Genomic DNA, 23,427 nt, shown 5'->3' with positions numbered 1-23,427 from the left:
TTTTGCTATTAATGATTTTGGATTTTGCCTAAGAAAATAATAATCCTACCAACAACTAAACCCAAATCTCATACTATATAACAACATTTTAAAATAATAATCATAATTATCTAAAGTAATAATTAAAATATTCATAATCTATATTATTATTATTATTATTATTATTATTATTATAGTTATCGTGTGATTTTATTATTATTATTTCAAATCGTAATGCGTACCATAATCGAGTCATTTATATTTTATATAAATTTAGTAATTGATCGTATATTTGTTGTTAATATATAATTCTCATTATGTTATCGGTAGTTATGTTATTAGAGCATATTAAGAGTCGATGCTCCTCATACTCGTTAATAATCAAATAATCAATCACGTATTCGCTATAATTGTTCCAATATTATAATCGTCCTAATACATTTAAGCCTACTAATAAAATAGTTTCTTTATAGTCACATATATATACAAAGTTAAGAGAATACCATAAATACTATATTTAGTAATAGTAAGTACTTTTTAGCAATTAACTTATTGATGTTACTTTTAATAAGTTTATAGTTAGCTTTTATATGGGGTAATGATTTAGGGATATAATTTACTATTTTAGTATTGGTTTGCCAACATTGAAACAGAACCGCGTTATAATCACGGTAGGCGTAGATCTCATATAGTCATATGAACCGTCGTTGTAAATCTATGAATGTATGATTATCATTTGTTATACTATTTATTGTTATTGTTATTGTTATTATTCCTCTTCGTATTTGTATTACTATAATAATAAATCTTTTATATGAAGTTTGGAATTGATCTTCTACTCGTTATTATTGTCGTTGGTTATGAATTATGATATATAATATTAAAACATATGAAGATCGCTCTACTCCTTTACTCAATAGGTAGTTTACGCAGTTGATTGTCGAAATAAGAGTTGACTAGAGAAAACTAACATCACGATAATCAATATAGTGTTTTTTATTGGGTTTTCGTTATTATCCACATATTAATCGCACACACACATATGTATATATATGTTGATTTAATACTTTTATTAATACGATTCATTTACATATATATACAAAGTTAAAGAGAATACCACAAATACTATACTAGTATTAAACTATAGTATAACATAAAAACAATTAACTTAAATAATATTATAGCTTATAAAGACAAGGGAGTGTTATTGTTGTTAATTCTTATACTAGTATTAAACTATATGGTTGTTAAATGTTAACAAGTTACTACTTGTTAACTATTTACTTAACTTATGGTTGTTATTGTTAACAGTTAACTTATTCTATAAGTTATGATTAACTATTTACTTAACTTATTGTTGTTACTTTTACATGTTCTTATGATTAACTATTATCATTTCATTTGATGTTTATTTGTAGTATTGCTCTCATTACCATCATAGCTATTTACAAACTTATATATCAATCATAATGCTTATAATAATAAATCATTTATATAAAGTTTGGAACTGATCGTATACTCGTTATTATTGTCGTTGGTTATAATATATAATATTAAAACATATGAAGAGTCGTTCTACTCATTTACTCATTAGAGTCGTTTTACGCAGTTGATTATTAGAAATAAGAGTTGACTAAAAGAATACATTAAACATCACGGTAATCAATATAGTGTTTTTATTGATTTTTCGTTGTCATCCTTATATTTATCGCGCACACACATATGTATATATATATATATATATATATATATATATATATATATATATATTATATATATATATGTAATATATATATATATATATATATATATATATATATATGAGAGAGAGAGAGAGAGAGATCACATGAAAATGCTCTTTACATGAGAAATGAGAATGAATCTCAACCACACGATTGGTTTAGAGTTACAACACTTATTCATTAGAGTTATATACCTCTAAAAAATTTCGAATTAAAACAAAAAATTTGTTTTTTTTTCAAATAATATTTTATTTTTGGAGTTACATCACTTTTTCATTAGAGTTACATCACTTATTCATAAAAGTTATAGCGTGTAATATTCATTCTCATTTCTTATATAAGTATGCATTCTCATATGAACTCACTTATATATATATATATATATATATATCGATCTTATTAATACTTTTATTAATATGATTCGTTTACAAAATACATAACAAAATCAAGATGACCCGACCAGGACTTACCCGAAGTTGAATTGACGTTCAATAGCGAATGGACCCGATGTTTCACAATGATCGAACTAAGTTCATTACTAATTCAACCCGAGTACATTTCACTTAACTCAACCGCACATGGAACCTAAATACGACCTTCGCAAACCCGGCTAAAAAAATGTCAAAGGGCGATTATACCCGGGAATGGATCGACTTGTAAACGAAACGTTCAGACCTGTCCGGCACCCGGGAATCCAATGATTCAAATGTGTTCGACCCAGTTGAACAAAACCTGACCAGTCATGACCCGGGGCACTGACAATCATAATCCTGACCTGTCCGGGTCTGACCTGGTTCGCCGTGGGTATACCCAGAACCTGTTTACTAACCTGTTTTGACACCACTATATATGCACGCAATGCATGCCAAAGAGTTGAAAACTTAATTAGTAAAGGGCGTGTTCGGCGCAACTCTTTTAGTAGCTTTTGTGCTGTTTTTAGATAGCTTTTAGCTTTTAAAAAAATATTTTGGTGTTCAGCAAGGTAGCTTTTCAAGGTAGCTTTTAGCTTTTGAGTAGCTTTTGTCCAAAGCTAATATTTGTAGCTTTTGTCCAAAGCTAATATTTGTAGCTTTCTGAGTAGCTTATGTCTAAAGCTAATATTTTTTACAAATATATTATGTTACAATTTTATCTACAGCTACTTTTACCGAACACTTCATGTTCTTTTATATAAATGGTATGTTCTTTTGGGTGCACGATGAGCATTGTGCACCCTAATGCATAATCCACGCTTTGTAATTATTTAAGCAGCTAATTCTGTAGTTGAAAGTTAGCAGCTACCTCCACAGTTGAAAGCTTTTTCCTTTGGGCCCTGGGCGGGTGCCCCTCCTGCCCCGCCCCAGGTTCGGCCCTGATAAGGGTAAAAGTCATTATATGCCAATTTGATCCATTTATGTCCATACAATCTGTTATTTTACATGTTTGGGGTTTTGTAGTTCAGGTTTTTATGCTATGTTATTAGCTTAATTGTGGAAATCTATGGCTTATTTGGATGTTAATCGAGTTTAGCTAAGCTAAGTGAAATTGGGTCACTTTCCCCCGTAAATTGGGTTTAAGTTCCCTGAAATTGGGTCATTTTTCCCCTAAATTGGGTTTTAGTTTTGGGTCATCCCATCCACAAATCCTATTTAAAATTGATTGCTTAACAACCCACGAATTAAATTTCTATGCATTGTTATATTTTAGGTTCTTTTTTCTTTTTTGTTGATTTAGCTAAGCTAAGCTAAGTGAATTTGGATAATTTTCCCCCTAAATGACCCAATTGGGTCGTTTCCATGAATAATAGGTTGGTATTGTGTAATTCTTCTGTTTGGTATTGGATTCTAATTAATATTGGTGTAATTCTTCTGTTTGAATTGGTATTGGATTCTAATTAGTATTGGTGTAATTCTTCTGTTTGTATTGACTTCCAATAACAAACTATAATTAAAAAACAAAAAGGGATGGGGGAGTGAATGAACTTCCAAAGTTCACCCATTTTCAATGGGTTTGCTTTTACTTTTTCAAAGTGTTAAAAAAGCAAATTGAATGGACAATTCTACAATGGCTACAATGAAAATGTAGCCACTATAATTGCTTGAATCTCAACCTTTTATTTTGTTGAGTTCAATCTTGTCCATTGATTTATTAGACTTTTAAAAAATAAAAAAAATTAACTTTAAAAAAGAAATTAAAAAAAGCAGCTGATAATTACTTATCTTGTTGTGTCAATAGATGTCGAGCTCCAAATCCAAAAGAGCACCTGCATACTCCTCTGATGAATCAACAAATTCTGTCTCTGATGATTCTATAGAAAGGGAGCTTGAAGAATCGAGCAAATACTTACCATCAGGGAAGAAGTTAACCGAGGGGCGCAAGTATATTTTTGTGAAAAAGCAAACTGAAATGAGCGATGGGGACAAGGATGATGAAAAAGCATGTAGATGTAAACTTAAGAGAAGTTAGGAAAGCCTTGATTTACATGATAATAGTGGACGGACTTTCTTTTCAACATGTGATGAAGAGTGGGTTTAGGCATTTCATATCTGTTGTATGTCCTGGGTTTCTCATTCCCTCGGGTCTCTCGCTGGCACGTGATTGTTATCGACTTTATTTGAGTGAAAAATCAAAATTGAAAGAGCAACTACATAATTCTTGTCAAAGAATATGCGTGACAACTGACACATGGACATCAATTCAAGACAAGAATTATTTGAGTGTCACAGCTCACTTTATTGACAATGATTGGGAATTACATAAGAAGATTATCAATTTTTGTCCAATGTTTACTCAACAAGGCGAGGCTATAGGTAAGGGGATCAAGGAATGTTTGGAATCTTGGGGGTTAGAAGATAAGCTTTTCACTGTCACGGTTAATAATGCTAGTTATAATGATTTTGCATGTACATACTTAAGAAAGATGGCTCAACAAACTGGATGTGTCAGTGATGGGAAGTATCTGCAAATAAGATGCATTGCTCATGTCATCAATGTCATTGTCTCGGATGCCATAGAGGAGAACGGTGAAAGTTTTGTGATAAAAATAATTCATCTTCCCAATGATGGAAAGTAAGACATGTTGAGATGAGTGCAAAGGAATTTGCTTTTGTGTTCTTTCATATCAAGAAAAGTAATACACTAGTATATTACAACCTAAGAAAAAGAAAGCTGCGCCTAAGGGTTTTAAAATATATACAAGGAAGAGAAAGCCAAGCTAGGTTAGTAATAAAATAACATGGGCTGGACCAGGTAGCCCAATATAAAACAACAGGAGGCTAGCTAGATTAGAGCTATATACAAAAAGAACTCGCTGCACATGTGTTTGAATACTCCTAACCTCTTTTACCCCCCCTCAAGCTGAGATGGGAGAGAGAAGTCGACCATTCCCAGCTTGGACATTAACAGTTGGAATTGGGAGGAAGGCAGAATTTTTGTGAATATGTCGGCTATCTGAGATTGAGTAGGCAAGTATGTTAACTGGATCAGCCCTTCAAGAACTTTTTCACGAGTGAAGTGGCAATCGATGTCTATGTGTTTTGTGCGTTCATGGAAGACCGGATTTTTTCCGATGTGGATTGCAGACTGATTATCGCAGTGAAGGGTAACGGGTTGAAGGTTGTGCACTCCCATTTCATCCAATAAACGAACAACCCAAGTGACTTCTGCGGCTGCTTGTGCCATGGCACGATATTCAGCTTCCGATGAGGATTTGGAAATCGTATTTTGCTTTTTTGATTTCCAACTGATTGGAGAAGAGCCAAGAAGGAGAACATAACCAGTAAGAGATTTGCGAGTATCGGGGCAGCTTCCCCAATCGGAATCAGAGAAAGCTTGGAGGGTGAGGTTAGGGGTGGCTTGAAGAAGAATACCCTGCCCCTTAGTGTGATGAAGGTAGGCTAAGACATGATGAAGAGCTTGGAGATGAGTTGTGCGAGGATTTTGCATGAATTGGCTCAAAGTTTGAACGGCATATGAGATATCGGGGCGGGTGTGAGTGAGGAAGTTTAGTTTGCCAATTAAACTGCGGTATGGGGTGGCATCGGGCAAGGGTTCACCGTCGGCATGGCTGAGCTTTAAATTTAATGGGAGGGGAGTCACTGCACGCTTGAAGTTTGTAGTGGTGCTGTTAGAGAGGAGGTCTTGGGTGAATTTGTGCTGAGTTAAGGATATCCCATCAGGAAGGTAGGCTAGTTCAAAGCCTAGAAAATAGCGAGCCTTGCCAAGATTTTTGATGCTAAAGGTGGTTGCCATGAAATCTTTGAGTTGCTGAATTTCCTGTGGATTGTTACCAGTGATGAGTATATCATCCACGTAAACGGTAAGGATTGTAATGTCGGGTCCCCTTCTCTTTGTAAACATAGAATAATCATTTCTGGATTGAGTAAAACCATGAGAAACTAAGGCATCAGTGAGTTTGGCGAACCATTGGCGACTCGCTTGTTTGAGGCCGTAAATAGATTTCTTGAGTTTACAAACATGGTTGTTAGGATTAGGCATCCCCTCCGGCATTTTCATATACACCTCCTCGTGTAGGTCCCCGTGGAGGAAAGCGTTGTTTACATCCAATTGGTGTAAATCCCACTTTCTAGCAGCTGCGAGAGCAATAAGGCAGCGTATGGTGGTCATCTTTACCACAGGGGAAAATTTCTCATCGTAGTCCACACCTTCAACTTGAGAATAACCGCGGGCCACGAGACGAGCTTTTCGGCGGTCCACTGTGCCATCACTTTTGTGTTTTAATTTGTAAACCCATCTACTCCCAATTGCTTTCTTGCCTTTTGGGAGTGGGACGACGTCCCATGTGTCATTTCGATGCATTGCAAGGAGCTCATCTTCCATGGCTTGTACCCATTCTCGGTGTTGGGCTGCCTCTTTATAGTACCTGGGCTCATAATGACAAGCAATACTGGAAACCAATGCACGAAAATTAACAGGCAACATTGGATATTGAACAACGTTACACCAATGGGTAGTAGTGGGTTGGTTTGGGAAGGTGGTGTCATAATCTTCAAGGTAAGATGGTGGTTTGTGTTCACGGGTGGAGCGTCTGGGTTGTGTGGCTTGGTGAGGAGAGGGGGTGGTGTTATTTGTGTGAGTTGAGGAAGGAGATGGTGTATAGGAAGTATCTGGAGTGTTATTATTTGGTGGAAAGGTGTGGGTAGGAGGTGGGGAAAGAGGTGAGGTGTCATCATTTGCACGAAAAATTGGTGCAGCATTTGTTATGTTGTCTGGGGCAGTTTCAGAGATAGTATTAGGGACCACAGTAGGGATATAGATAGGGTCAAGAACATCATATATAGGAGTATGAGTGTGAGTGGTGTTTGGAGTTTCATTCGGTACAGGAGCATTAGTGTGAAAAGGGAAAATGTTTTCATGAAAAATTATGTCTCTACTAGTGAATAATTCACCACTATCCAAGTCCATGACTTTATAACCCTTTTGACCATAAGGGTAGCCCATGAAAACACAAGGTTTAGCTCTTGGGGAAAATTTACTTCTATCCTTCTTTAAAGTGGAGACAAAACATAGACATCCAAAAGGTTTAAGGTGGTTGTAATCGGGTTTGTGTTTGTGGAAAGTTTCAAATGGAGTTTTATTTTTCAAACTAGTGAGCGGAAACCTATTAATCAAATATGTGGCCGTTAATATGCACTCACCCCAATATTGTATAGGAAGATTAGCTTGAAAAAATAAAGCTCTTGCGGTCTCAAGGAGGTGTCTATGTTTTCGTTCAACAACTCCGTTTTGTTGTGGAGTGTCTCTAATGCTAGTTTGGTGAGTTATGCCCCTTTGAGAGTAAAATTCTTTAGCAACTCCTTCACAAAGTTCTAAAGCGTTGTCCGTTCTTATGATCTTAACTCTCACATTAAAATGATTTTCCGCATACAACACCAAAGATTTGATAATGTGTATGGCATTAGTTTTGGATTGCATCATATGAGTCCAAGTGCATCTAGAAAAATCATCTACCATGGTGAGGAAATATTTGTGACCTGCGTGAGTTTGATTTTTGTAAGGGCCCCATGTGTCGACGTGTATCAACTCAAAGGGACCAGTGGTTTTAATGGCGCTAGTGGGAAAAGGTTTACGGGTCTGTTTCGCTTTTGAACAAATGTGGCAGATGTGATGATTGTTTTTTAGGGAACAAATGTCAGTATGTGGAATAAAATTGAACCTATGAAAGGGTAAGTGGCCCAACCTCAAGTGCCATAATAAAGCATCATCATTTTCATTAAAAGTATGTGAAACATTACAAGACATGTCTCTGGGTACAAAAAAGGGATGATTTTTTCTCTGATGTTTTTCATCTTTACAAAACGATAAGCGAATATTATCAACTAAACATGAAGAAGAGCTACAAAAAGAGGAGAGACTCTTGGTGTTCTGATTTTCATCATTCATCATCAAAGCCGGATCCACATGATATAGGCCGTTTTTGTGTTTACCAAGAAGCAAAGGCTTGTTCATGGAAGGGCCCTGGATGACACACAAAGTAGAAGAAAATGAGACCTCACAACAAAGATCTGAAGAAATTTTGTTAATGGAGATTAAGTTGAATTGGAATTCCGGGACATGAAGGACGTTATACAAGGTTATATCTGAGGTAAGTTTCACATCTCCTATGTGTTTAATCTCGGCTTTGTGCCCATTGGCAGTGGAAATAAAGTTGTTTGGACCGAAAATCTTTTTGTAATTAGTGAAGGACGACAAGTGGGGAGTTATATGATCGGTTGCACCGCTATCCAATATCCAAAAATGTTGCATATTAAAATTTATCGAGCACAAGCTCTTACCTGCCAACATGGCTGAAGTAGTGTTGTCGGCACTAGTGGTAGTGCTGTTGCCCAGATTCTGCTTGTTAATCAAGTCCATGAGATGGTTGTATTGGTCTTGATTGATCATACCCTGACCTTGAGAGCTGGCCGTTGCATTTCTGCGTTCATCCTCACTCATTCCTTCATTGTGACAGTAGGCAGCCATTTTCTTTTCTTTTCCATTGTTGTTGTTGTACTTGAAATTGGCCGGGTACCCGTTGAGCTTGTAACACCTCTCGGTTGAGTGTCCTGGACACTTACAATGATCACAATAATAATTGTTCATTTTTATGTTGTGTCCTTTATAGCCATAGGCCTTCTGACCCGAGGTGTATTGCCCCTTGTTGTTGTTGTTGTTGTTGAAGTGTTGCCCTCTGTTGTTGTTGTTGTTGTTGAAGTTTTGTTGAAATTTCTTGTTGAAAACAGCCATGGCAGTAGAATCCGAGTTTATCCCAGTGTTGCAAGTTATTTCTCTTTGTCTTTCTTCCTCTAACAGAGCGTGGTACGCTTGGTTCACAGAAGGGAGAGGTGATTTCATGAGCAAGTTTCCTCTTGTGGTGTTGTATGGATCATTGAGACCCATAAGAAAGTGCATAAGGTGTTGGTTGTGGAGGAGGTTCAGAAAAGCCGAAGCAGAACCGCAAGTGCAAGGAGGAATGTCCATGGCCTCGTTGTACTCGTCGTGTAAGTACTTAAGTTTGGTGAAATAATTGGTGATGGACATATTACCTTGAGAGAAGTTGGTGATTTCTTTGTGTATTTGGTAGATTTTGGTACCGCTTGTGTGAGCGTACCTCACCTTAAGCTCGGACCATATCTCCGCTGCCGAATCGCAATACAGAATGCTTGAAGCAATGTCCTTGGCCATGGAATGAATAAGCCAAGATATGACCATGTTGTCACATCTTTCCCATTGAGGCAAAATAGGAGATTTTGGGTCTGGTTTGCTGCATTTTCCGTCAACTAAGCCCAACTTGTTCTTGGCTTTCAAAGATATAACACATGCTCTCTTCCATTGGTTGTAGTTGTTTCCATCCAAAGGCTCAGGAGAGAGAATGTAGCTAGGATGGTCAGCATGATGAAGAAATAAAACATGTGACTGGTCGATTTTTTCTTTCATGTTTTCTTCTGGGTTTGCAGCCATGGTGAAAATGAAGAATGATAAAGAAAGTTCAGCACTTTCGAAAAGAGATGGTGATAAAAGGCAAAAAAAAAAACTTTAAAGTGAGGAACTTTGATGAGTTGGCTCTGATACCATGAAAGTTTTGTGATAAAAATAATTCATCTTCCCAATGATGGAAAGTAAGACATGTTGAGATGAGTGCAAAGGAATTTGCTTTTGTGTTCTTTCATATCAAGAAAAGTAATACAGTAGTATATTACAACCTAAGAAAAAGAAAGCTGCGCCTAAGGGTTTTAAAATATATACAAGGAAGAGAAAGCCAAGCTAGGTTAGTAATAAAATAACATGGGCTGGACCAGGTAGCCCAATATAAAACAACAGGAGGCTAGCTAGATTAGAGCTATATACAAAAAGAACTCGCTGCACATGTGTTTGAATACTCCTAACCTCTTTTAAACGGTTTGTGCATTGAAAGGGTAAGACATGCTGTAAAGTTTGTCAAGGTCTCTCCAGCAAGGAAGCGAAGGTTTAAAGATCTTGCTCAAAAATTTAATGTTGAAAGCAAATGTTACTTGTGTCTTGATGACCCTACCAATTGGAACTCTACCTATATGATGTTAGAAACGGCAATGAAATTTCAACGTGTTTTTAGTGCGTTAAATCTACCTGATGAGATGGGTGTTTCACTTAACGAAAGACCTCCTGATGCTCATGATTGGAAAAAAATAGAGAGATTGGTTGTGTTCTTGGAGGGTTTCTACTTGTTTACTCGCCGCATTTCCAATTCACTCTATGTGACAAGTAACAAAGGTCTATATGAAATTATGGCTTTAAACGATATATTGAAAAAGTGGGTGCAAAATGTGGATCTTGATTTTCAAGCTATGGCAATTTCAATGAAACAAAAGTATGATAAATATTGGGGCAACGTGGAGAAAATGAACATGTTGATTTATATTGCCGTGATTCTTGATCCACATTCCAAGTTAATAGGTGTTCAATTGATACTTATGGATATGTATGGTAAGGAAAAAGGCGAGGAGTTGGCTAATGCTGTGAAGAATTATGCTTATTCTTTATTCGAGGAGTATAGAAGCATGCATTCCTCTTTGGTACCTGAAAGTAGGCAAAACATTGAATTGTCGCCAATGGAGGAGGATGGTTTAGGAAGTTTTGTTGACTACATGAAAAGTCTCAAGGATAGAGTTACGATGATGAAAGGAACTAGTGGGTGTATGATAAGTGAGTTTGATAGGTATTTGAATGAACAAATTGGAGAGAAAGAAGAATCGGATACTTTATCATGGTGGGGTAATAATGGACATCGGTTCCCGATCGTTTCACGAATGGCACGGGACATATTAGCCATTCCATTATCGACAAGTTTTAGTGTGGGAGGTTGTCAGCTTGATCCGTATAGGAGTGCTCTGCCTCCCATGGTACTGCATCTTATCTCTTTTTATAGAAAAAATGATTTGTTAATTTCATTTTAATTTCGTATTTAACTTTATTTTTGTTTAACTTCCACTTCATGTTCAATGAAAGATGGTACAAACTCTTGTATGTGCACAAGACTGGCTTCGACCGAAAGGAGAACAGAGAGTTGATCTGGAGGAAACTTTGCCAGAATTATTAGAACTTGAGGAAGGTAATTATCCTCTCTACTTAGTCTTTATTAATGCTTTTTTTTCCTTTTTCTGGGAGTTGACGCGGAAGACTTGTATACTGTAATTTGAAGAGAAAATTGGAAAATTACTGTCCATACACATTATTACCAATTGAATCAAAATCTTCCATTTCAACTGAATAAGCTTTCATTGGAGATAGTAATTGAGCTTAGAGACTAGATCCATATGTTCTGCTAGCCTCTCTCCACCTGCCCTTTGCCTTTGTAAAAAAGAAAAACCATTGAATGGGGGCAAGGAAATTAGTTTATTAGATTGATGAGACATTATTACATTGTTACATATTACTGCTAATAGAATCTGTGGTGCTTCATGCCTGCATATTGGTGCATGTTCAAAGACATTTTATATGCGCGTCCAATGTAATCAGCTTTCTACTACCTGGTGGAATTATGAACCTGTTCCTATTTCTGACATTATGAATTTTCATGCTTTCACTTCTGTCTATCTAAATCTTTCGTCTCATCTTTGCAAAATGCTTTGACGCGACCTGGGAATTGTATGGACTTACTAAAAAAAACTGGGATCCTTGCAAATAAGAGTGAAGAACTATTTCTAGACTTTTCTGCTTAGTACAATGAAATTGAATTAGTGAAATGAGGTTCCTAACATTCAAGCGATTTCTAATTTATATAACTTTGTTATTCTGTGTGGGGATTTTTTTGAACCTATCTGTGTTTTGTTTTTTACAGAATTCGAAAATAACAACTTGGAGGAAGATGTTGTGAACGTGGATCCTTTAATATGAACAGTGGATCAAGAAAGATATTGGAGTCATTAGTCATGGACTCTATGATGAACTAGAGGTTCTCTATAATGTAGTACATGCTTTGTTTTGTTTGTAATTTCGAACATTGCTATGTTTTTTTAACCTCAATATGCTCATCTGAGTTGATACTACTTGATTCATTGAACCTTTTAACATAGAAATTATAGGCGGTATACTTAGAGCTGATCATTTTGGCCAGGTCCGGCCTGATTTTGGGTCGGGTTTTGGGCAGAACTTTCGGCTCGCGGTCGGGCGCGGTCCAGTCCGATTTTTTTTTGCTTTGGACGGGCTTTGGACAAGCAAAAAATGACTTTTTAGTCTATTTTCGGCCCGGTTCGATTTTGACTTGAAAAGTCTGCTCATTTTGACCCAAAATAGCGGGCTTTTGGCACAAAATTTGGGCCCTGTACGACCTATAGGCAAATGTTTTTAGGCGCGGTCCGGCTCATGATCACCTCTGGGTAGACTTGAGCTGGAGATGAGTATGGCTCGGGCCGCGCCAAAATTGCCCATATGTCGGACCGAAATTTTGTGTCCAAAGTCCGCTATTTCGGGCCAAAATGAGCGGGCTTTTTGGACCAAAATCGAGTCGAGCCAAAAAATTGACTAAAAAGTCATTTAAAGCCCGTCCAAACCCAAAAAAAAAGAATTGGGCCGGGCCCGGTCGCGGGCCAAAAAATGTTTGCCCAAAATCGGGCCGAGCCGCGAGCCGGGCCAAAATGATTAGCTCTAACTTGAGCAGACGAACAGTAGTAGTTTAAGACTTGTGGGTTTTCTGCAATGTTGGCTTTTGTTTCTTTTTTTATAAAGAATTAAATATTACAGAAATCCTATCGGTCCTAAATCAGGTCCATCTAAAAGCACCCAAACAAATTCCAGTTCGGTTAGGTTTTGGACCGGTGCACAGTCCTCCTTGGATAGACATACATTAGTGAAAGTGTGAAACCTTATGTCAATTGCTGTCGAGATTTAAGCCCCTCATCTTACCGAAGCTGCCTACAAACTTTCCAGGCTTTAGATGGGTGGTCAACTGGTCAGTGTAAGAAAAACCTCGCCACCAAACTGTCGAATGAACTATGCTTTCTTTGATACTAGATCAGTCTTGCTTGCAGTAAGTGCTGTCAGTTTGGTTGAAAATCGATGGTTAAACCGCAAATTGTTGATCAAATGAATTGAATAAACTAAACTGAATTGACTCATAACTGAAAAGTTAAAAACGACAAGTCAATCAGATTAAAGTAAACTGTAATTAACTGAACTGAAATTAAACTGAAACTTAACCGAAAACATACCAAACTGAAAGTAACTGCATGAAAAATCGATTTAAGCTGTACTAAACTGAAAATGAATTGAGTCTAACTGGAAACTATTTCAAAATGTTTTTAACTTAACCGAATCAAACTGATTAAAACTGTTTTTAACTGAATTGAATCAAACTTTTTTTAACTGAACTGAATAAAACTGTTATTAATTGAATTGAATTAAACTTTTATTTACTGAACTGAATGAAATTGAATAAAACTATTTTAAACTAAATCGAATCAAACTGAATGAAACAATTTTAAATTATAGAATACAATTGTCTCAAATACTCAAACTGATTTGTTTCAAAATGTAAAATCTAATTTCGTAATTTTTTAATTTACCTAAATTATTGGCGTACAATGATATGACACCTTAATAACTAGAAAAATATATCCCCTCAAAAAAAAAAAACTAGACAAATATAAAAGTTGAATTCTTAGTAGTCAAAATTTAATATACAAGACCCTTTTATGATTATTTCGGAAAAATACCTACATGATTGTATCACTTGTATCGACTATGGATTTATGATTATTTATAAATTCATATACTTCCTCCGTATCAAATTAATTGCAACAATCCTTCGTCACAGACTTCTAGGCAAAATTTCTTAAGGTAAGATTAGAGCAAAAGTTTAGAATTTGTGGGTATATTAATAATGAGAGAAAAAGTGGGGCCAAGGGGTAAACGAAAGGAAAACTGGCTGAAAAAAAAGAGGGGGAGTGGGGCTGTGGGGACCGCAAATGGTCAAATTTTTTGGCTCCAAATTTTCAGCTTTTTGGAGCCAAAAGCAAATGTTATTTTCATTTCATTACATTATAATTTCTTCCTCTCTCCTCTTCTTCTCCTACCTTCACTGTTTCATTGTTTAAAAAAAAAATTTCAACAATTACACAGGGCCCACACAGCACCGTAGTTAAATTAGTTCTACCCATAACTTTGTACAACAAAAAAATCTCAAAAAAATCAATTTGCATCACATAATTAATGAATTTGCATTGTGGAGGATGGAGGACTTGATGACCCAAGCTTCTTCTCAATTGAGCAGCTACTGTGGGAAGATTTTGAGCTACAAAAAGCAATTGAAGATGAGGAGGAAGAAATTACAGAAGAAGAAGCACACATAAATGCAATTATTACACGGCACAGAACATGTCTAACACTAGCACAAAGGAGAAAATTTGTTGATTGTCTACTACTAAATGAGAATTGGGGGAGGGGGGGTAATGAAATGGGGATTTCAAAGTAAACTTGCAAAGGAATTAGGTGTACATAAAAGTACTATAAATCACATCTACAAAAAACTGAAGGTCATGCAATTGATGTTATGCACAAGAGATATGAGAAATGTGGTAGGAAACCTAAGCACTATATTGATGTGTTTTTACAATCTGTCCCATTGCATCTTAGAACAACAATTAGGAGCTTTGCAGGAGCACTCAAATTTCCACACTCTACTGTTGCAAGGTTGTTGAAAAAAAGGAAACTCAGGTCACACACATCAAGTACACATCCAAGAGTGATAGAGGCACACAAATTGACAAGAATGAAGTGGGTATTAAGCCATATCTATCCTCCTACACAAACTACAAAAGCAATATGCCATGACATGCAAAATGCGATATACATAGATGAGAAATGGTTCTACCTAAACCCAGAAATGAGGAGATTTTATCTCTTACCTTCTGGACCCATATAGGTGTTGTCAATCTAAGAGGTTTAGGATAAAAATTATGTTCATTGGTGTTATTGGGAGGCCAATTTATGATTCAAATGGATTGGAAATCCATCATGATGGAAAGTATAGGATTTTCGCTTTTGTTCATTATGTAAAAGCAAAGAAAATAGGTTGCAACAGAGAAGCAGGGACTATCGAAACAAAGGTGTGGTTGAATCAGTCACAAAAGAAGTCATTAGAAGAATGCTAATTGACAATGTCATACCTAAGATTATGCAAAATTGGTCTGTCTTTTTACCAAGGAACATTCAATTGCAGCAGGATAATGCAAGACTACAGATATCAGATGATGATATGGAATTCAAACAAGCTGCAACACAGAATGAGTTCGACATACAAATGGTAAACCAACCACCCCAATCCCCTGATCTCAATTTGTTGGATTTATGTTTATTTACGGCACTTCAATCAATTCAAAATCAGTCATTTCCACATAATGTAGATGAGCTTATAGCTAGAGTTCAAGATGCATATGACTTTTATGACGCACAAAAGATTAAGTTTGCATGGGTATACTTACTACAGTTATTTCACCAAATACCCCCGACAAATCACGAAATTCACAATATACCCTCAATGTTTCAAAAATTCACCATATACCCCTGACTTTTCAAAACTGTGCACCAGGTGCCCTTTTTCTGACGGAAGTTAAGTAGCCGTTAGCTTTATTTACAATATTGCCACCATTAACTACTAACCCTAAGATCCTAATACCCTAAACATAACTCTAACCCTAATTATTACCCTAACCCTAAACCCTAACACACCCATAACCCTAAGCCCATGACAGCCCTGCCCCACCATTCCCCCTCCCATCCACCTCAGCCCCCACCCCTCCTCCACCACTCCACTCCACTCCACCGCCACAGCCTCCACCCCTCCCCTCCCAGTAGATTTCCTACTCCATCATCGCTGCCCCTCCCCCACCCCCTCCCCGTTGATTTCCTCCTCCTCCTTCCCGTCGATTTCCTCCTCCTCCTCCTCCTCCCCGTCGATTTCCTCCTCCTCTCCGTCGATTTCCTCAGACGCCATCCTTCCCCTTCGATTTCTCGTGAAACGGTTCACGCGCCTTTCCCCAGTCCCCTTCTATAGCTTCGATCTTCATTTTCCTCCTTTGAAGCTCTCAACAATGGCGAAAGGTCCCGAAAACTCCCCCCCCCCCCTAAAAAACACCACTCGTCCGTTTGGTCTGCGTTTTTCGGCATCGAAGGGGAGGGTGGTGGGGGGGGGGGTTTCGAATTCCTGGGCTACAAGGGAGGGGGAGGGGGAAGGGTGGTGGTTTTCAAATTTTTGGGCTACGGGGGTTGCGAGATTGGGGGAGGGGTAGGGGCGGAGAGGAAGGGGGAGGGGAAGGGGGATGCGGCGGTGGAAGGGAAGGGGATGCGGTGGTGGAGGGGAGGGGGAAGGAGTGCGACTGGGGGTGGGGGTTGGGCCTGGGGTGGAGGGGTGGTGGGCTGGATGGGTTAGGGTTTGGGGTGAGGGTTTAGGTTTTAGGTTTAAGATTAGGGTAAGGATAAGGGTTAGGTTAATTAGGGTTAGGGTTAGATTAGAATTAGGGTTTAGGATTAATAATGGCAAAATCATAAATAAAGCTAACGGAGAAATAACGGACGTTAAAAAAAGGGTATTTGGTGTGCAAAAATGAAATGTCAGGGGTATATGGTGAATTGTTGAAACATTGAGGGTATATTGTGAATTTCTTGATTTGTCAGGGGTATTTGGTGAAAAAATCGTACTTACTATATGTGATGACTGAAATTATGAAGGACAAAGGGGGTAACAATTACAAGAATCCTGATCATGGAAAGGCACATTTACAAAGAATTGTGAAATTGCCAGAGAATGTGGAGGTTGAACAATCCCTACTTGGTGAGGCAGTTAAGTACCTTAATGAAAGGGAGGTTCCTATATCTTCTAATGTACATAACTTCAATGAAAGGGATGAAGTGGATGCAGATTAGGTGAGGGGGCTACATTAATTTTTTTTGGCATTGCTGACTGCTATTGATGCAACTATTGATGACTGCTACACCTAACCAGAGACTAAGTATTAGGAGGAACATGATGAATTTTTTTTTTGTTTGACATCTTTTTGTGTAGAAGGAATATTAAGAAGTTATGGTTATGTGTCTTTTGTATAAATATGTAAATGTTGAAGCGGTCATATAATGTAATGCATGTTATGAAGATAATGATAATTAAGAGTTGCATTTATGTTTTACTATTTTTATTTACAAATGAGATCATGTTATTAGAACTACCCACCCAAGTTGTATATGGCAGACAAATCACTAAATTGATAACTTAACATCATTTGACTTCTCTAATGCATCAGGGATTAACAGAGTCATCAACACATAACCCATATTTGATTCCTCAACAAGTTTGAACCACAAAGTGCATTCAAACTCGAAGCCCAGAACATGGGTTATGTGATATGTTGAGTCCCTTCATCATTTGCATTATTAGTTGTGACTATTATTTCTCAGAAAATGTTCATTAAGATGTAAGGGACTCATTTCAACCAAGCAACGAATCAAGCATCCAACTAACAAACAGAGAAATAGTTTTTAGGGCAACAAAAATTCCAACACAATCCAACCATGACAGGAATGCAATTTAACCAAATACTCATGCAACAAACACAATCCAACAGTCCAATCCGATCCAACAGTCCAACCAACCATCTAACACAATCCAATCCAACAGTCCAACCAACCAATCAACACAATCCAATCTAATCCAATAGTTAAGTCAACCAACCAACCAATCCAACACAATCCAACGATAAATCCAACCAATTTTCAAACACAATCCAAAAATGAAACCATAGATAGATAATTTAAGCAACAGACAGAGACTTAGAATAATGTTCATGGGTGTCATGGGACTCATAACAGATTTGGCAATGTCAAAAAATTTCAGCACACACAACATACCAACATCATAAATCATCATAAGGCAACAACTACACAATCACAAATTACTTAGAAATAGGATAAAGAAGATAACAGAACCTCATGAACTCTAATGAGTTCCTCTTCGCAACAGTAGATAGGCATGCTGCCTTGGATCTTAATCCTCCCTTTCATGGAAGGGACTCAAGGGTATGTCAGGAATACCTTCATCAAAGTCATATAAATTTTTCTACATAAATCTTGAAGTGACGCATGGAACCGTCTTCTTCCTCCATGAACAAATCATGGTAAGCCCCCCTACTGCAAACTCATTCTCCCACCCAAAAATCAACTCACATTCATCCCCATCCTCTTCTTCCTCTTCACTCTCAGCCTTCATCTTTACCTCCTCACGCATCTTCCCTTTCCCCTTTCTTTTAACAAAGGACAGGTGCACCCACCACCATTAAGATGTAAACAATTGGCGGTATGTTCATACCCACAATGTGATATGTTGAGTCCCTTCATCATTAGCATTAGTTGTGGCTATTATCTCTCACAAAATGTTCATTAAGATGTAAATGACTCATTTCAACCAAGCAACCAAGCATCCAACTAACAAACAGAGGAATAGTTTTCAGGGCAACAAAAATATCAATACAATCCAACCATCACTACTACAAAAAAAGGCAAAGATAACACGGCTAAATTAACTCTTATCTTTAGCAACCGTTATGTAAAGTCTAAATTTAACGTTCTGACAGAAGAACTGTTATCTTAGCTTGTATTGATAGTATATTAGTTAACACTTATTTTAATGTGTGTTATCTTTGCCATAAAATTATTATGTGGTGTTTTATTTTTTTTTATGAAAACGTGGTGCTTTATTATTATATTAAAAAATAACCGTTTACTTGGCTAGAAATTAGGAACAAAATTCCTTACTCTTTGCTAAACCCTTTTTTTTATTTACAATTTTCTGCAATTGAAGTACTGAACCAAGAAGGCAAGAACTGTACTCGGCTCGCTCAACTCCGATTTCCACCTCCGTTCCCGCCTTCGGTTCTCAGCTCCGGCACTCATATTTGGTTCCCCTTCGGTTGATTCCAACAGACACTAGTAGAATAAATGCCATTTGCTGCGGTCAAAAAGTGGTCTATTGCGGCGGATTTGGACGCGCAACAATTAAGGGCGCAGCAATAGCTAACTAATATATTGCTGCGGTTTAAAACCGCAGCAATATTTGAACATATTGCTGCGGTTTTTAAGTGAAACCGCAGCAATATAATAATTTAATATCAGATTTATAATACATCTATTGCTGCGGTTCCTAGTCAAAACCGCAGCAATAGATATTGGTGCAGGTAAAAAAATTTCTTTTTTTTTTTGCATTTTACCATTAAATTTGAAAGACAAAAAATTACTGCTTGAAATTAATAACAAAAAATTATTATACAAAATTCAAAAACATAAAAAAAAATACAAAAAAACAGATTGAAATATATTATTAAAATATATTTAAGGCAGATTGTAAAAAAGTTAAAATTATAGTAAAAAAAAACAGATCTAAAAAGAAATTTTAACAATTATCATAAAAAAAAACAACACCCAACAAAATAATAGAAATGTCACTCCAAAAAAACTATAAGAAAAAATACATACAACTATAATATAGTAATATCATAGAACACTAAATCTGAAAGTAATCGTATACAAATAATTACAAAACTATTATAATTACAACAATAACAACATCTCTTAAAAAAAAAAAAAAAAAAATTCCACGAAGGACTGGACCGCGAGCAAAACGAAGTGAAACGGCCGACGAAGGACGAACTGGAACGACGAACCGCCGCACGAACTACGAAGGACTGGACCGCGAGTAGAACGAAGGGCCGACGAAGGACGAACTGGAACGACGAACCGCCGCACGAGCGACGAAGGACTGGACCGCGACTAGAGCGAAGTGAAACGGTCGACGAAGGACGAACTGGAACGACGAACCGCCGCACGAACGACGAAGGACTGGACCTCTCTAGATCTACACGAACGACGAAGACAGGACCGCCGCACGAACGACGAAGGATTGGACCGACGAACGAACTGGAACGACGCAGATGTGGTTTCGCCGGCAAGGAACAACGACGGGAGGCGTGAAACTGATGTCGTGGGTGGTTAAATCTGAGAGGAGAAAGAGAGATGCGTGAGAGGAGAGAGAGATGCGTGAGTTTGAGAAGGGAGAGAGAGGAGAGTGAGGAGAGAGGGAGGTGTGAGAGATGTGGGCGTCTGAGTGGTTTCTTTAGGGTTTAGCGAGAAAGGGGCCATTTTAAATAATTTGGGGAGTCTAATATTGCTGCGGTTTCCACGTAGGACCGCAACAATATATTAAAAAAATATTTTTTTAATATATTGCTGCGGTCCTACGTGGAAACCGCAGCAATATTAGCTTTTCAGGGGCCCACATTATTTTTAAAAAGTGTCAGTTAGACAATATTGTTGCGGTTTTGGGCGAGAACTGCAGCAATATTGTCAATTTCTAATTTTTTTTTTTGTGTTATATTGCTGCGTATAGGTAAAACCGCAGCAATATCACCGCAGCAAATAGCATTTATTCTACTAGTGAGACCTCGTGGAATTCGCAAGTTCATTCAACCGAGCAAGTCGTTTCGGGAAAAATCGACAACCATAATCGCCATTATTACCGGCAATTAAAGGTAATTCTTAATTTTCTATCCCTTTATATTACTAAAACATAAAAAAAAAAAACTTATTTTGGTGGCGTTAGTGCAGCGTTAATTTTGTTAATTTTCTATCGCTATGTTCAAATTATGTTAATTTAATTAATTTTGGTAATTTAATCTTCATTTTCTGCTGCTAGGGTAGCGTTAGAATGATTTCATGAAGTGTTGGGTAATGCAAGTCTTTGTATTTAATCACACATCTCCATGAGCATTTCAAAATTTATTTGTGAGAAAAAGTAATAGCAAGTTTTAAACATAATTCTGTTATTCTATTAGTTTGTGAGAAGAAGAAATTTCATGAAGCTTTTGAGATTTATTAATGGTGGATGAGGTCTTTTAATGGTGTATTCTCATGAATCTCGATATCTTTGCGTAGGTTGGTTGGGATGGGTTAGCTGCTGGAGAAAGGCGTAATAGAGTTTCTGTTTGGGAGATTGAACAAAATCACCAATCGCAGAAATAATCGTTTGAGATTCTAATAGATTTCATCATTTTGAAGACGGAGTTTGTTCTTGTGGAGACTACTGGTGAAAATAATTGCACAATTTACTTTAACTGTGATTTGGCTGTACTAGTCCAGAGGAGACGCTCCAGAGTACATTCCACCAACATTTCGAAGAACTACAAATTGAAGGACTATGACTGACAGGTGACAATTGCATTGTATTTAGGATTTAAAACTTGAGCATACCAATTCGCCATCACATACATTTATCTACACTGTGCACATCAGATCTATATAATTAAATCATTAGATGACCTCCTAGCAATCTGCAGTTTGACACCTATTATCTATAATTTTGCTTGGTATAACTACTTTTTAGCAATAATCAATGTCCAAAATCTTGCAATCTGAGGAAGCGAACTGGCAAAGCTTGCAAGGTTCAAGGAGAATGTATTTGCCATCTTTCTTTAAGTAATCTTTTTTAAGAAAGCCAATCTAAACACTCTTTTCTTGATGGCACGACGACGGTTATTATTGTCTCCATTGTGCAAACATCTTTGCACTGGCATTAGGGTTTAGATTTTTTCTATTGTTAAGTTTTTCTCTGTCAAAGTTCACTAAGGTCGTTAGATTGAAAATGCCCAACTTCTGCCAAACTTTTCCATAAGCGTAATAGTTACATATAAGGGGCATTGCGCCTCATATGGCAATATTATCAATAAACAACAATGCATTTATGTGCCTAAATGGAAAATGAATTTCACGAGTGTGACAGTGAAGTAACATATGTTATATATATTATAGGAAAACATAATAGTTTTTCAAGATAAGTGTTAAATTTTCCTTCTCTCAATTTTTCATATAAATAGTAAACTAACACTTATTTACAAAATGTGTTATCTAGCGATATAACGTGTATTATAAATGACTGTTATGTTTTCTCTAGCAAACTTAACACTTCAGTCAGGTGTTATGTTTACTTTACATTACATTGACTTGGATAACACCTCAAAACTGTTATGTAAAGCCTTATTTAACAATTATCTTTGCCCTTTTTTGTAGTAGTGCATGACAGGAATGCAATTTAACCAAATTCTCATGCAACAAACACAATCCAACAGTCCAACCAACCATCCAACACAATCCAATCCAACAGTCCAACCAACCAATCAACACAATCCAATCTAATCCAATAGTTAAGTCAACCAACCAACAAATCCAACACAATCCAACAATAAATCCAACCAATTTTCAAACACAATCCAAACATGAAACCATAGATAATTTAAACAACAAACAGAGACTGAGAATAATGTTTATGGGTGCCATGAGACTCATAACAGATTTGGCAATGTCAAAAAATTTCAGCACACACAACATACCAACATCATAAATCATCATAAGGTAGCAACTACATATAATCACAAATTACTTAGAAATAGGATAGAGAAGATAACAGAACCTCAGGAACTCTAATGAGTTCCTGTTCGCAACAGTAGATAGGCATGCTGCCTTGGATCCTAATCCTCTCCTTCATGGAAGAGACTCAAGGGTATGTTTGGAACACCTGCTTCATCAAAGTCATATAAATTTTCCTCATAAATCTTGAAGTGACGCATGAAACCGTCTTCTTCCTCCATGAAATCAACTCACAGTCATCCCCATCCTCTTCTTCCTCTTCACTCTTAGCCTCCATCTTTACCTCCTCATGCATCTTCCCTTTCCCATTTCTTTTAACAAAGGACAAGTGCACCCACCGCCAATAAACCGTAAACAATTGGCGGTTTGTTCATACCTACAACCCTAATTTTTTCCCTCTCCTCATCCGAATTATGTTATGTAATTCTAACACCCTTCCCCTGCGATCTTCTTGCTGAAACCCTAGATCTAGATTTTGGAGGGAGAGACTTACCGATTGGTGTGTTCAATAGTAGCCTTTTTGTGCCACTTTGTTCTCCTCCTCCTTCTCAACAGATTTAATCACCTTTTCCAACGCCTTCATGGAATTTTTGGTCAAGCACTTCTCCGCTTCACCGGAGTAAAATAGCTTCCATGCATACAGAGAGCCATCAGATATGAAATTCGCTAGATCTCTGCAAATGATGGTTTCTTCTTGCAATTTTGCAGCAAACGCTGCATCATTAGGGAGATGAAGAAGCTGCATAGAGAGGGAGATGAAGAGAGATGCATTAGGGTTGGGTGTTCACCA

At 37.1% G+C, this 23,427-nt stretch overlaps 1 protein-coding gene across 1 annotated transcript; it reads left to right on the top strand.

The window, feature by feature from the left end:
• Positions 1 to 10,072: 10,072 nt before the first annotated feature.
• On the top strand, positions 10,073 to 12,228 carry LOC104903801 (zinc finger BED domain-containing protein RICESLEEPER 2). The gene is made up of 3 exons (XM_048635968.2): positions 10,073 to 11,077; positions 11,184 to 11,286; positions 12,016 to 12,228. The coding sequence occupies exons 1-3, from the start codon at positions 10,250 to 10,252 to the stop codon at positions 12,069 to 12,071; spliced, it is 987 nt and encodes a 328-aa protein (XP_048491925.2). The 5' UTR covers positions 10,073 to 10,249; the 3' UTR covers positions 12,072 to 12,228.
• The last annotated feature ends 11,199 nt before the right edge of the window (positions 12,229 to 23,427 follow it).

This window comes from Beta vulgaris, chromosome 9 (assembly GCF_026745355.1).
Source record: "Beta vulgaris subsp. vulgaris cultivar EL10 chromosome 9, EL10.2, whole genome shotgun sequence".
Lineage (NCBI taxonomy): Eukaryota > Viridiplantae > Streptophyta > Magnoliopsida > Caryophyllales > Amaranthaceae > Beta > Beta vulgaris.
The sequence above is the reverse complement of the archived record's forward strand: the minus strand, read 5'-3'. Positions and strand labels throughout refer to the sequence as shown.